At 40.7% G+C, this 15,025-nt stretch overlaps 1 protein-coding gene across 2 annotated transcripts; it reads left to right on the top strand.

Moving 5' to 3' along the window:
- Positions 1-11,028: 11,028 nt before the first annotated feature.
- Positions 11,029-14,810, top strand: esd (esterase D/formylglutathione hydrolase). 2 transcript variants are annotated; one of them, XM_007542050.2, is made up of 9 exons: positions 11,029-11,135; positions 12,188-12,262; positions 12,377-12,465; positions 12,717-12,815; positions 12,899-13,023; positions 13,113-13,232; positions 13,315-13,413; positions 13,503-13,670; positions 14,574-14,810. In XM_007542050.2, exons 2-9 carry the CDS (start codon positions 12,195-12,197, stop codon positions 14,652-14,654), a joined length of 849 nt encoding a protein of 282 aa, XP_007542112.1. In that variant the 5' UTR covers positions 11,029-11,135; positions 12,188-12,194; the 3' UTR covers positions 14,655-14,810. The 2 variants fall into 2 exon arrangements, with proteins under 2 accessions (XP_007542112.1, XP_007542111.2); XM_007542049.2 differs by lacking the exon at positions 11,029-11,135 and adding an exon at positions 11,170-11,234.
- Positions 14,811-15,025: the final 215 nt, after the last annotated feature.

Raw genomic sequence — 15,025 nt, 5'->3', positions numbered from 1 at the left:
TGCCCTGAGATTGACTGCTAAATGGGCTGCAGCATGGAAACAGAAGAAAGCAAACTGGAGTCTGTTCTCAGTGACCAGCACAAAGGTCACTCGCCTCACTGAATGTGAGTTCATCTAGCTGTGTGAGAAACGGATAACATTTTGAAACATCTATGTTTTAAAATCAACTCTTAACCTCAGAACTTCTATTAGGAGACTGCAAATACAGACGTAGATAGATTCTGCATAGCTTTAGATTCTAAGTTAGAGATGAGGAATGTAAAACTTTCGTCCCAGGTAAAGAACACTGGGCTGGTTTGAAGTCAGTCGCTGATTTGTGCAAATCTGTGATCCGTGCTGCACAGGACACTGAAATTACAAGCACCACTTTGGGAACATTTCTCCTAACGAAGTGATCCAATGTCTGCAAGACGCTCTGAAGGACTGGACTCATCTCGCTTTGCTCCAGTTGGGTAAAATTCCTGCTGTGTTTCAGCTGCATCAAACAGGTCAGCGATAATACTGAGAATTTTATTTTATTTTTATTTTTTTATGATTTAGTTAAAGGCAAAGCTGAGGTAATTCTTTTCCTCACTGACGTACAGAGGAACTAGATGTGACAACAGAATGAAAAAGTGGTTCAGTATCGCTGTCAGGGTTTTGAGACTTCACTCTTTGGAGTGAAGTCTCAAAAGAGTGAGACTTCAAAATAAGAGTTTTAAATGTATACATAACGGGGTGGAGAGCTTAAAAGTTGAATTTATGTCCTACGTCACTTACTGTCTGTACCAAGTCATACGATGCTCTTGCCAAGACAGCTCACTTTGTGTGCAAATACTACGGTGTTTTAAAACTGCAAGAACTACTACTACTACCCTACTGTTTATTTCATGGAAACTTAAGGGACAAGTTACTCGTGAATCTAGACATGTTTTCACATCTCAAACAAGCCCTGTCAACGGATATCTGTATTTACAATCTCCACCAGCTCTCCTTTAGAGACTACAGCTACCATCAGGAGCCATCCTCTCTGCTGCCAGAAAGAGTCCAGCTGAATACAAATGGAGGAGAGTAAAAGGTCTTGAAAGGTCAGCGCTCCTATTAAAAGTTCTGAAGTGGACAGATGATGCCATTTGATGTATCCACTCTCTCTGTAGCGCAGACCTGCGGATTGACCAGAAGTTTCATCCGTAAAGATCTGATTGCCAGACACCAACTATACACCCGAGAAAATTATTATTTCTTTTTGAAGCCAGCTCTTCTGACTCTGTGCCCCTATGTGGTATTTCAGTTTCGGGCAGCTGTTGAATTAATTTTGGAAACTAAGAAATTGGACAAATAGTCGACCAAATATCAACTGAATGATGGCGTACTGGGCAAACCTTACAGCTTGTGTTTTCCAAGGTCCTCTGCTCCTTTTCATGTCTTTAATATAGTTATAAGATGCAACATACATTTTCATATACACATTTTTATTTTTGTATAAAAGACAATTACCCCCAATACTGACGCAATGCAAGAAAACTTTTGAATTCAAAAGTCTCTAAAAAATATTTAAAAAAAATAAAATAAAATTTCCCTGTAAGTTTTCTGGCATTTAGCAAATGGAAATAATTTCAGCTTACCTACAAGAAAAAGTTTAGTTTGCTTAAACAGTGAGGAAAACAAAGTCTTTATGTGGGTTATGTAAGTACCTGGTTTCAACTCCAGCATAATATTGCCAGACTGAGTTACAGATATTTTATCATTTGGATCTTGCATTTTCAAACAGGTCTCTGGAAATGTTGATGGAGGATATGGAGAAAGAGCCTCGCAGGAGACCTGAAGGCACAACGACAGATCAGCCCTGATGGTGTTCAAAGTGAAGACTGGCTTGTTGTCATGTATGACCAGAACTGGTGGCTCGCTAGAGCATTAAAAATTAACCAAGAGCATCAACATGCATCCACATGAACCGACTGTTAGTTTCCAGCAAAAACAAAGGCGTCAGGATATCTGCTTTGTGCTATTCTCAAATATTCTGGTTAGACTGAAGAAAGGATCATCACCAGTCTGCACAAGTAGCACCAGGGGCATATACCTCTTATCTGCAGCAGTGATGGATTTCATTGAAGGAGAACATGTAACAAATGAAGAAACATGTCTACCAAAAACCCTGGATGACTCGGGAGGTCCAGCTGCTGCTAAAGGCTGGGAATTTCATCTTATTGTCTGGGGACGAGGCTGCCTAGAGCATGACCCGAACAAACCTGAAGAGAGGTATCAAAAAGGCAAAAACTGACAACAGGAAATCATCTGAAGAACGTCTAATACCAGGCAGGTTTGGCAAGGAATCTGGCGAAGCCGCGTTGGCAGAGGAGCGGAACATCTTCTTTGCCCATTTTGAGGAACAGCCAGCAATGGGAGCTAAACGTCATCGAATGACCCACAAGACCACAACCCTCATATTAGAAGAGCATGAGGTGAGGTGTTTATTGTATGTGGTGGACCCGAGAAAGGCTACTGTCTCAAACGGCATCCTGGCATGCATCCTGAAAGAGTGTGCTGACTGGCTGGAGTCTTCACCAACATTTTCAACCAGTCACTTGCCCTGGGAGCTGTTCCATCCACCAAAGTCCCTCAACCCAAGAAACCAAACATCATAGGCAAGTGCCACTCACCCCTGTTGTGTTAAAGTGTTCTGAGAAACTGGACAGGGTCACATTACAGTACTTCTCCCCAATGACTTTGACCCTACCAGTTTTCCTAAAAAGCTTTCAGGTCTACGGAGGATCCTGCAGCTAGTTCGGGCAGCTACGTGATGTAAGAGTGGAGTTAATTTAGTCCAGGATTAAAGTCGTTCTCACTATATGTGATGTCTTCAGGATGATGAAGCAAGGTTGTAAACTTTTTTTCCCCTGGAGATTCAGAATATTTTTTCCAAAAATAGGAATATTTGTAACACGTTGTTTTGTTTTTATTTAACTTACATGTGATTATGAAACCAATTGATTTTCAAACTTCATCCAAAATGTTTTATTATCCTCAAATTCTGTGTTCTAATATTTTAAGTCATTAGAACATCTATTTTTATGCGCCATGTAAGATTTTGTCTTTGGGTCAACTAAAGATGGTGGCTTACTGTAAAGGACAGTATTTGATTTTTTTTACTTTTTAATAAGTCCAACTCTTTTTTGCTGCTGTTGTGACTTTGCTTCTCTGTAAAACACAAACCAACCTTCTTTAACAGCCTTAAAACAACTTAAAAAGTTAACTTTGAGTCTTGTTTTTGTGTTCATTCCCCATCTGATGCACCAATTATTACCCAAAAGAAAAATCCTGACTCCATCTCTTGACACACTCTGGTTATTGTATAAACAGCCAGATTATTCTCACCATCTCTCCTGCAAATTTATCTTAATGGTACTCCAGCAGCGGCCATTAATGAAGACCAGACAGGAAAGTTCCTGACAACAGTCAGATGTGTACTGTAATGAGTGAGGATGTGTATGTTGGGGCGTACTGTAACAAGTCTCTGTAGAGTGGAGAAGCTGGTTTCTCTCCATACATCATTAGGACCCTATTGGACCCTTTTAGGGTTTGAAATGAGGAAGCATGGGATGAATGAGAGCAGAGTAAAGAAAACAGAGTGGAAGGAGAAAATGTTTCTTCACAGAACTTTCCAGAAAGTGTTCCTCCGAACTGTGGCTAGCAGTTTGTTTTCTCACCTGTGGCTCATAGACTTCAGCCACAATCCATCACAGGGAGAGACAGGAGGGTATTTTCGCAGAACATTTTCTGAGCTGATGTCTGGAAATAAATGCAGGGTTGAAGACTTAAAGACAACCCCCAGTCTATTTTACTGACATTTTCATTTAGTTTCTACTGTAGGTTCCTTTGGCAGCGCTGAACATTGTGCTTGGTTGTCAATCCTGCGTCCTGAAACATCTTTTAACAGAGCTTCATTTGCCACCATTAATCAAAATGTTCTTTGTTTAATATTCTGTCGATCTGGACAGTGTCTTTTTCTGTGTTCTGCATATGGTCTGTGATTACACCAACACAATCTACTGTTTTCACCAAGTTCAAAGGTCAAATGTGAGGGAGCCACTTCATAATCATATTCAAAGTAAGGGCTTGGGGTGTGGTCCTGAACATCTGTACCAGAGGTGAGGTAAATGCATCGCACAATTATGTTGGTGAAAACTTTTTTTACACCTAGGAGCAGTAACCAAAACCAGCTTTTGACTTTGTCGCAATAAAGCAGATTGATGATTTTGGAAATTAATCACACATTAATCACATTTACTTTTTTATGATCAAGTTGTATTACACTCATAGACAGACATGTACAGGATGGCTGCTGTTTTGACTTCACAGCTGATCTGACTGCACTGGATGGTTGGAAGTTGGCAAAAAAAAAATGTCTGGATCCAATAAATTTAACATTACAAGAAATCCTTCAACCTAACAGATCCTAGGTTGACTTAGCATAAATTGCTGTGGAAATATGTAAATCCACTCCCACTGCCATCTGAAGATCTGTGTGTAAAGAAATGTTGAGGGCCACGGATGATCTGGAGGCAGCTCAAACGCTGCCGTCATTCATCTTAATCCTGTTTGTCAGCCGGCTGGCGGAGCTGTAATCAGCTCGGATGAGTTTCAAAGGATAATTTCCAGCTGCTGACCTCAGACGGCATAGAGTGGATCTAGTGCTGGAGCTTCTTTGCTGATTAGTACTGATTGTTTAGTGGTTGCTGTTGAGCCACATTTCTCCAAATAATTGCCTGTTTGCTGCTTGTAAAACAAATACATTAAAACATTACACTGTAGCATAGAGATGTCAGAACGCAACTTGTGGGCAGAGGTTGCATGTCAGTTCTGGAATTGATTGGTTATAGTACCGTTTTTGCTTTGATTAATTTTTTTTTCTTTAGCTGAAACAGCTTCATTCACTTTCTTCTGCTGCCATTGCTGAATCTACAGGCAAACTACAATTCTAAAATGGTGCAAAAACTGATATCATTGTTGACAACTTCTCCTTCTGTTTGCTGATTGGCCCATTTGAAATTCTACCAGAAAGAATCCACTTCAATAGGAGAAATTCCAGATGGACCAGAGAAGGGAGATGAGAATGGGGTAGGAAAGCCATGGCCATGCTAATCGTGTTCAGAAATCTAAAGCTGTGAAAACATGCAATTAAATAAAAGCAACAAAATATCAACACAGTCAAAAACTATACAATTAAAAAGGTTATTTAGTAAAACAAGTAGGTAAGTTTGAAAGAAGGGGGTAATGGAGGGTATTTGTTAGTTATTTGGGGTTGACATTGGTTCATCATCCTGACAGCCTGTGAGAAGAAGCTGCTGCTAAGGTAACCGTCACAGTGTAGCTGACGTTCACGGCCAAAGTGTCCTAGAGTTTAAGGACGCAAACTGATTGTGGGACGTTCACCTTTAGCATTTTCAGGCTGAAAGCAGAATATATGGCTCCATCAATCGAAGTCAAACAGGTCTATAAAAACCAAAGCAGTCTCACTATCACCGTGTTCCTGTCAATGTGCTTGAGAGGTCTAGGGAATCATCTAAGATGTCTTTTACCTTGACACAGGTCTTCTTTTTGGCCAGCAGTGATTTTCACCTAGAAACTCTCCCATAGACGCCCGTTTTTGCTCCAGCTCCTCCTTATTGTTGAATCTGGAATGCTTAACCACACAGAGAAAGATTTAGAAAGAAACCTTTACAGAGTTGCAGTGCTTTGTATTGTTCTGGGTTTTGTCACATCCTTGATGAGTCTGGGATTCTCCCTGGTAGTAATTTAGCTCAATGTGTTGTAGTACTTTGAAATGTGGTTGATATCAATGATTTTTCTCCTCTGTTTTTGGATTTTCGTACATCATGGCAAGGTATTTTGCTTACGAATCTCTTTTATTGCTTGTGGGGCAGGTTGTATTTAGGTGGTATCGTACGTCAAAAATGACGTACGATTTCTGATGTGATTCAATTAAAAAATGCTTGAATTAAATTAAGTATTTGATTTTATTGCTGTGGGAGTCAACAGTTATCTTTCTATCCTTATATCGATTATATGTTTTATACTTTGCAGGCAAACCGTGTTATTCTGTCCACGGATTATGTCATTTTTGTCTAAATGTTGACTAGCAGACCAGAATGAAACTACACTATAAATATAGATTGAAGTTAAAATTGACAGCTTTTGTAAGGGTGCTGGAGAGAGCAGCTTGTATAAGCATGTCTTCCAGAAATGCTTCCCCTGCAAGGACAGACCAAGATGAGGACACAGTGCTGGAAAACATCACAATATGTAACTCACATTGCCAAGAGAGAATGCCCTTCATTCTTTCTTTTGTGACTGGAGAAGAGAAAATGTCAGACGAAGATTTGTTGTTTGACTGGTTTCTGCAACAACACAGCCAGAATACACACCTGGAGGCTAAACGTTTCTGAATCCCGTTCATCTGCTCGCAGGAGTGTTTTCATTTTATCACAAATGCTCGGAATGCGACTTCAACAAAACTATTTGCACTTGATAAATCCTTGACATTAGCAGACAGACGGAGTGAGAACTTCTTTTCCAATGAGAATTGTTTCAGAGCAATTTTGTTTTCTTTTCTAACCATTTTTCAGTCTTGTAGCAGTAGACCAAAATTACACTGCTGTCAACCTAAGGTAGAAATTCTTGATTTATGAAGCAAATGTTAACATGATTGAGTTGAATAGTCTTTATATGGTGCATATCAGATAAATATAAGCTAGTTTCTTTTGATTTCTCATCTGACATACAGCTGTACGGAAGCCCAGAGCCGACATTTTTCACTTGTACTTTTTTCCCAGTGGTTTTCTCAAGACAAGTTAATTTCCCACTTTCCACATTTTTCGCAATGGTCTTCTCCAAATAATGTGTGTGTGTGTGCGTGTGCGTGTGCGTGTGTGTGTGTGTGTGTGTGTGTGTGTGTTAAACCTGATTCCATCCTTCAAATGTATGTTTGCGTTTTGTGATCTGGAGAAAATGAACTTTCTTTTCTTCAGATTATCTCAAGAAAATTATTGTGAAGAACAAAAGTATATTTTCCACCCTGCTCATCATCTTCTACTCTGCCTTTATTCAGTGTCATGACTTCCTGGATTCTAGAGACAAACTGTTTATTTAAACTTTTACCTTCATGTTGGCACTTAAAGGTATTATTTGTAAAACCCAACCAGAAGCAGTTTCTTCCCTCAGAATGTGTTAGTAATGACCTCTTAACAATCAACTGAGATTTATTTTCTTCTTTTGTAATTTCCAAATCAAGATCCTTTTTATCTCTCACCAAATTTATATGTTTACATGTCATTTTATGTGTGGAACCAAAGTCAAATTCCTTGTTTGTGTACACAAATTCAGCCAACCTTCTCTCGATTCTGAGGAGAGTTGGGTGGACGAACTACTCAAATATGACTGCGAAGTCCTGAGCCTGTGTCTCCCTGTGATACCTGCTTGTAAAAATCATAGCATGTTATTCGATTAACATAGTGGAACAAGTCATTAGCAGGCTGAGTTGAGCGCTCAGACAGGAGACTCAATCCATTTACCATTTGCTCTAATCTGATTAGCTCTGCATGTCGCTTCAAAGGCTTCATGGCTGTGATAACATGGCGGCAGAATGCATCCTGTCCCAGGCCAGCTTCTTATGTCACCGAAACCATCCATCCTCTTTGATTGATGACTTTCTCCACTCTCAGTCTTATCGGGTGTGCTGTCATTTCCCTCGTCTTCGCCCAGCCTTACACCAGCAAGCTGGTCTGAAGCCCTAATGGAGATCTGATGAGGATGAAGAGGTCATCATGTCCAGGCAGAAAACATTTGGCCAATGTCAGCAAGTTCCTAAGTTCAGTTGATGCAGAAGACGAAGGGCATTTTCAGACAGTCTACTTTTAGTAGACTCTGTTCAATTGGGGACCAAATTGTTCCATTTTCAGATGGTGCAGTTTGCTTTCACAGTGCAGTGTGTCAAATGAACTATACCCTTTGAAAAACCTGTTTCCTACTTCACCAGTGGTAGTGCTGCACCAAGGATTACTGAAGGAAACCTTTGAAGAAGAGACCAAGCACAACATCCTTATTCACAAAATGCTGTTGGTGATTCTTCTAACAATGTTGCTCGGTCATCAATCCTCGTAAGGAAGACTGGCCGCCCTGGAAGCTACCAGGGTGGCAGCGCTCCAATTATTTAATGTAATCTCACCCAGACGCTGAGACGAAGAAGACATGTTTTGCAATTAAAAATGTGCTGCAAGCTCTTTACACAGATACGACTGTGCACTTTGCTTGTTGTGGCAGCTGCTTCCAGCTGGGGAGAAACAAACAGTGATATAGACAGATTCCTGGGGGAATGAGAGAGGCTATCAGTTCGTAAGACTGAAGTTCAAATGCAAAATGCGTTTGTCAAAGAATGGTTGTGTAGAATTAAGCAATAAAAAGTGAGGAGTGATGAGGCCCAACAGCAAGTCATAGAGTTTATAACAACTTTAGAATAATTGCATGGTGGCTCATAAAACAGTAGTGCAATACGGTGGCATTTGAATATTTATGTACTTGGGACTTCTCTTAAAACGCTCATAGCTGCCTATTTTAATTATTCAAACCCAAATGTACATTAGCATGCACTGATGCACAGTGGAAACCATCTAAGAACTACCAGATGAACTAATATCTACAGTCCTTCCTTATTTCCATTCTTGGGAGAACAGCCAATCAGAGGCCAGGAAAGAAAATGGCGCTCCAGGATTGGCTGTTTTACAAATGGCAGCCAATACCGTATCGTCTGGCATTAGTTTTGTCTGTTTCAGCTTCCTGAACTGCATTTTGTTTTAAATATTTTAGATGCATTCTATGAAATAATCAGAATGACTTGGAGTCATGTTCCACAAAAAACAAAAATACTGAACCGCAAATAGACGGCATCCACAGCATTTTTATTTTTGGTTTTTAATTCAGCGTAATCAATTTTTACTGTAAAATGTTCAACGGATGCTTATTTGATTCCAACTATCAGAGATAAAAACATGTATGCTTAATATTCACCCGTTCTTAGGTCACACTTAATGATTGAAGTCCACCCTGGTTCTTAATTAAATGTAATACAAATCCAACATATCTATATTCATAAAGATATGATTGGAAAAAAAATACATTTACAATTGAAGCAAAATTCTTCATAATATACTTTTCTTAATTTGGATTTTATTAAAAGTTTAACCAATGTATGTCAGTCTACACAAGATGAACACACTGACTATCCCTGTCATTCTAGGCCTGCAGGTTTTGAATTGTAAACATGAGTCTTTCTGCATGTCCTCCATAATCTTCCCCCCCCTCCAGTCTCATCATTTTCTTCAAATTCATTGTCAGACTTTGAAATTTCATTTTTGAACTCCTTTCTCGGCGTAATCTCTATAAACTTCACTCTGTTCCCAAATCGATTTCAAGGCGCTGTCGGCAGAGAAAACTCGGGCCATCTCGATCGATTGTGATAAGGAGCCACCATAGGTAAAGCTATATTTATTGTGTACCTCCACCTGTTTGTGGCTGGGAGAGAAAATGAGAAAAAGAAGATTGGTCCCCGTGAGACACTAGGCAAAACGTGCAGGAATCTGAGAGCACGAGTCGGTGTCGGTGAATGGGATTTGAGCTGATCTTTGACACTGGGGCGGAAACACAAAACTCACACTTCCACTCACACATTAACATCGACACCTATCACACTTTCATTCAGGGCCCAGCAGAACCAAACACAGTGAGTGTATTCATTTCTATATGTTAAAATTGTGCTCTTGTTTTAAAAAGGAAAACTAAATCGGCTGCTGCCATCTGGTGGATACAATGGGGAACAGACCACAAAGAAAAAAAAAAGCTTGTGTGACAAATTCAGCTTTAAATGCAGTCCTCCAGCTCACATGGCTGAAGGCGGGACCATAATGATGTTGAGACGAAGGAGTTTATGTGAGGATGCTGAGTGAATTTAATCTGTTTTATGAGGGCAGTGGGCGGACACGGGAGGCGATTTGAAACGGTCTAATTTAGGAAGCAGCTGCAGGACGAGAGCACACCGCCGCGCTGCCGCCATGTGGTTTAATAAGTCGTTTACAATCCAAATTGCGCTCATCGATGGGTGAAGATTGCAGAGGAAACGGATGATATGAATATGACGGAAAGACGCAGGATGTGTGAAAACAGACATGACAGAGAGAGAGATGTGAGCAAATAAATAAATGTGGGCTAGATGTGAGTGAAATGAGGCTCGACAATTTCAACATCTCACCAGGGGACGCTAATTTGAATGTGCAGTGATTGAATATGCTGGCAGAGTGGGCTTTTCGTTCTGGACCATTTTTTTTTTTTTACTATGGTAAAAACATGTGACCATACCTGAGGAAAAACTGCTTTAAACATGAATATGGCTTTGTATTAGCATTTATAAACGTTAATAACTTTCATATTGGGTCACATTACAACCAAATTGACAAACCAAAACAGAGGTGAAGAGGACAGAAAATAATAGTTTTCCAAGTGCTTTTTAAAATAAAAAATTCCTAATATTTATTTAAGATTCTTACATCTGCACTTTTAGTTAGCATTTTTGTTAAAGCACTATTATTTTTCAGCTTTACACCTAATTAAAAAAAAATAGGGCAAATCACTATTGAATTATTTTAGATGCATTTTTATATTTTTAATTTCTTGTGCATTTTTAGTGAAATTAAATTTTACATTTTGTGTACCCATTTCAATTCATTGTTTCTATTTGTATTTTTTCTAGTTTGTAGCATATTAATGCTACAAAAAAAAAATAACATGAATATGCAGTATAATACTGTCCAGTATTGTACAACTGCACAGACTCTCTCGATCACCTGCCTTTTTTTCTTTCCAAGGTTTATAAGAAGGTCCATACTTATACTTTGGGAAATTAAAATAGCAGAATGTTCTTTTTTGTCCCCTCTAATTTGGCGCCCTCTGGTGTATAAAATCGTCCAGTGCGTCTCAAACTGAGTTTGGGGGCGGCTCTGTGACGTCACTACGTTAAACCATTGACGCTCTCTCGCCCTCTGCTGCTCCTGGTTGTGGAGTTAGCAAAGCCATCACTCTTTTCCGTGCAAACCCAGTGATTTCTTCAGGTATGTCAAAGAAATTATGCGTTTAATTTGTCAGCTTATTGTTTCACGAGTGTCTAACTGCAGTGGCTGCAGGCAGGCATTCAGAAAAAGCAGCTACAGGTACGTAAAGTTAACTCAGTGCTAACTTAACTTGCTAATTCCTGCACGCCCCCCACCATACCGCAAGCAAAACTCTTGTTTAAATTTGGACAGTTTTTCTCTTTTCTCCTGTTTATCCTTTTGTGCTAAATATATTAATGGGAATAATAAACGCGTTCAGATTTTGACAGCAGTTTGAGCAATTCGGCTTGAATAAAACGCTCCCTGATTAAACCTTATCTGGTTTATTGTGCGCTGGTGTTAAGCACAGGATAACAGAATGGAAAGTGACTGGGACGGTGGAAATTATATAAGCGGTGATATGTGACAGATTTTTGTATGGTTTGTTTTTGTAGCAAACCATACATGCATGTCAGTGATTGGTTCCTGTGCTGCTCAGAACTCTGTGTCCGTTTTTAAAATAGAAAAGCTGTTTCAGCGTGAGACAAAATCAGCGTATTGTCTCACGCTGATTTATTTAGAATTAATGGTTGTGGAACAGTTAAAATCAACATATTACTGTGTGTTTGTGCTAAATTTGGTCACGATAACTTTCCTGAGAATTCTCCTACTTGTGTTACAGACAGGTGGGAGCTGGTCTTCACCAGCATGAGCATGGAAATATTTAAATATGCATTAGCAGTCACTCTGAAGTTAATAAGTGACTTGTTTCGTCATTTGTTCCACGAAGGCTTACAGTGACACCTGGCAAGTCATGTTCATGCTTCATACTGCATTAAATGAAACCCGCAGTAACTTCTAAAATACAATAATAATTTAAAACCATTCTGGACGACACAAAGTAATCTTGGATATCTGCTTTAAGACCACTGTTTATGCTCTTTTCTTGTACCAACGTCGGCCGGTACTGATGTTTGTACATTTTAGAGCTGACTGATGAGGAAAACGTGTTTGTGACGATGACAATATGATGTTCTATAAATAAAGACATGGAGTGACCTCCCTGTCTGCAGGTCCGCCATGGCTCTCACACAGGTGTCCTCCAACAAGTGTGCCGGCGGCTTCCAGAAGGTGTTCGAACATGACAGGTGAGACAAACGGCCGTCCTCACCTTTTGACCACAAGACAGGAAATTCAAATGGGCCTTAAAAAGTTGAGCTTTGCTGAAGTCGGTTAAATTCTTGCCTGTTTTCTGTCCACAGCACTGAGCTCAAGTGTAAAATGAAGTTTGCCATTTATCTTCCTCCCAAGGCTGAAACAGACAAATGTCCCGTACTCTACTGGCTTTCTGGTGAGTCTCAGGCCAAAACATGGTGATCACGTGTCCATAGAAAGTCTTAAATTCATGTATCTAAACCTAAGGCCTTAAAATGTCTTCAGTTCATTTAAAAAAATGCAAGTTGGCCTTACATCCATCAACGTAGTACTTTTGAAAGATTCTGCGTCTCAGTGGTTTGTACTGTTGGACGTTTACCAACCGTTGGAGTATTTCCAGATTGTGGAACGTGATGGAAACCAGACTGAGGTGTTTTCTCTCTGCAGGCCTGACGTGCACCGAGCAGAACTTCATCACCAAAGCAGGCAGCCAGCTGGCTGCAGCCGAACACGGCATCATCGTCGTGGCGCCGGACACCAGCCCACGTAAGACGACACACACTCAAAAACACACCACAGTGGGTCAGAAAGTGAGTCTGTGGAACGAAGTGACGGGGTTCCTGCCTCAGGTGGCTGCAACATCGAAGGTGAAGATGAGAGCTGGGACTTTGGGACAGGAGCTGGTTTCTATGTCAACGCCACCCAGGATCCCTGGAAAACCAACTATCGCATGTACTCGTACGTCACAGAGGAGGTGCTCCGGATTCCTTCCACCACCTTGCCGCCAAACACTCACCTCTTCATCTTCCTGTCATCTAAACCAACCTCCGTGTCCCGTTTCAGCTCCCCAAGCTCATCAACGCAAACTTCTCCACCGACCCGGACCGGATGTCCATCAGCGGGCACTCCATGGGCGGCCACGGGGCGCTCATCTGCGCCCTGAAGAATCCGGGCAAATACAAGGTAACTTCCTGTTTCTGCTCAGGCAGGAAGTTGGATTGTGTTTGCTGTTAGACGTTGATTCCTGCTGACGTTTCCCTCGCAGGCCGTGTCTGCGTTCGCCCCCATCTGTAACCCCGTGCAGTGTCCCTGGGGGCAGAAGGCCTTCACGGGTTACCTGGGAGCCGACCGGTCCGCCTGGGAGGTGGGAGCCCTTCGGCCTTCTGCTACAAAATAAAAGCACGTTTCAAGGGAGAAATGCACTTTTTCTACAACGCTGCGTTTGTTTTCCAGGCGTATGACGCCACCGTGTTGGCAGCTTCCTACTCCGGCCCTCAGCTTGACATCCTCATCGACCAGGGTCGAGACGATCAGTTCCTGTCCGCCAGCCAGCTGCTGCCTGACAACCTGATCGCCGTCTGCTCAGAGAAGAAAATCCCCGTCGTCTTCAGACTGCAGCCGGTTCGTCCCCAACGCCTCAAATTCTCTGATTTCCAATTAAATTTTGATCTAAATCATAATGCTGCAGGCTCCATCAGTGGTAGGAGGTGGAGGCGTCTCAATTGCAGCTTTTAAGCTAAATTCAGTCATTCGCAAATTTTGCACATACTTTGCCATTTTCACCCAATCATTGCAACTCTTCTACAAATCTGACCAATCACCTTCATGTTTCCTGCTTTCTTTTTTTTCTGACCAATCACTGCAACTCTGCTGAATGTTGACTCATCCGCTAAGCCCTCTTCTAATTTAACTTCCTGTTTCCCAATGTCTCCTGAAGCCAAAGCTATAAAACAAAAACCTATGATGCTTAACACTAACAATGCAGATCATGTTAGCTAAATGATGATTAGTTGATCTATGTTAGTATATAAACAATAATACTTGTTGATATTCCTGGTTGATGCCAGGAATAAACTCAATCCTTACTGTTGCTTTCCACATATTTAAAATAAATGTTTGTCACAGCAGGAAGAACAAACAGGTAGGAGACATTAGAGCAGGTCAGGTTGTGTCAAAAATAGAGCTTAAAATATGAGTACATTTGAAAAAGGTGCCACAAATCAGCATATTTAAGCTGCAATGATCACAAAAAACATGGCAACATCCCCACCATGATGTTCAGGATCAGATTTTCCATGCAGGCCGATGTTGTTGCTCCATGTTTGCTGCTCCTCCTTCAGGACTGGCAGCAAACTACAAGCAGGCGTCCACATGGATTTGTTTAAGCCATGATTTTCTTCCCCTATTAGTGAAGTCCTGTCACATGACACAAAACGCATGCTGTCCTCTAATCAATGAGCATATTTGTGTAAAATGATTTCTTGCATCATAAAGTGTTTTATTAATTAATTAATTCTCCTGCAGGGCTATGACCACAGCTACTTCTTCATCTACTCGTTTATAAACGACCACATCAAGCATCACGCCAAGTACCTGAACGCCTGAGCCGCCGCCATCGGTTCACTGTGACCTGCTGCTCTGACTCAACGCCCCACTGCAATAATGTCCTGGATAATAATGTCCGCTCTTATTTCATTAGAGCAGAAAGTGTCTAATGGGAATTCTTTGGAATAAAAACTCTCATTACTCTTTTGCTTTTAAGATCTTTTTTTTTTTGTCTCCAACAGCTTTGATCCATTAGTAACGAAAACACCTCCAGCTAAGGGTCGACATTTCACCCTTTTTACACATGTGCTACAATAAAAGAAGAAAAAGAATAGAAATATTTGAAACTGTTATAAATTAAATCTGCCAGTGAAACTACTACTTATTTTTGCCAATACTAAATAGGCAGCATTATCTAAAAATCTTTTTTT

The sequence above is a fragment of the Poecilia formosa genome, unplaced genomic scaffold (genome assembly GCF_000485575.1).
Source record: "Poecilia formosa unplaced genomic scaffold, Poecilia_formosa-5.1.2 Scaffold652, whole genome shotgun sequence".
Taxonomy (NCBI): domain Eukaryota; kingdom Metazoa; phylum Chordata; class Actinopteri; order Cyprinodontiformes; family Poeciliidae; genus Poecilia; species Poecilia formosa.
The sequence above is the reverse complement of the archived record's forward strand: the minus strand, read 5'-3'. Positions and strand labels throughout refer to the sequence as shown.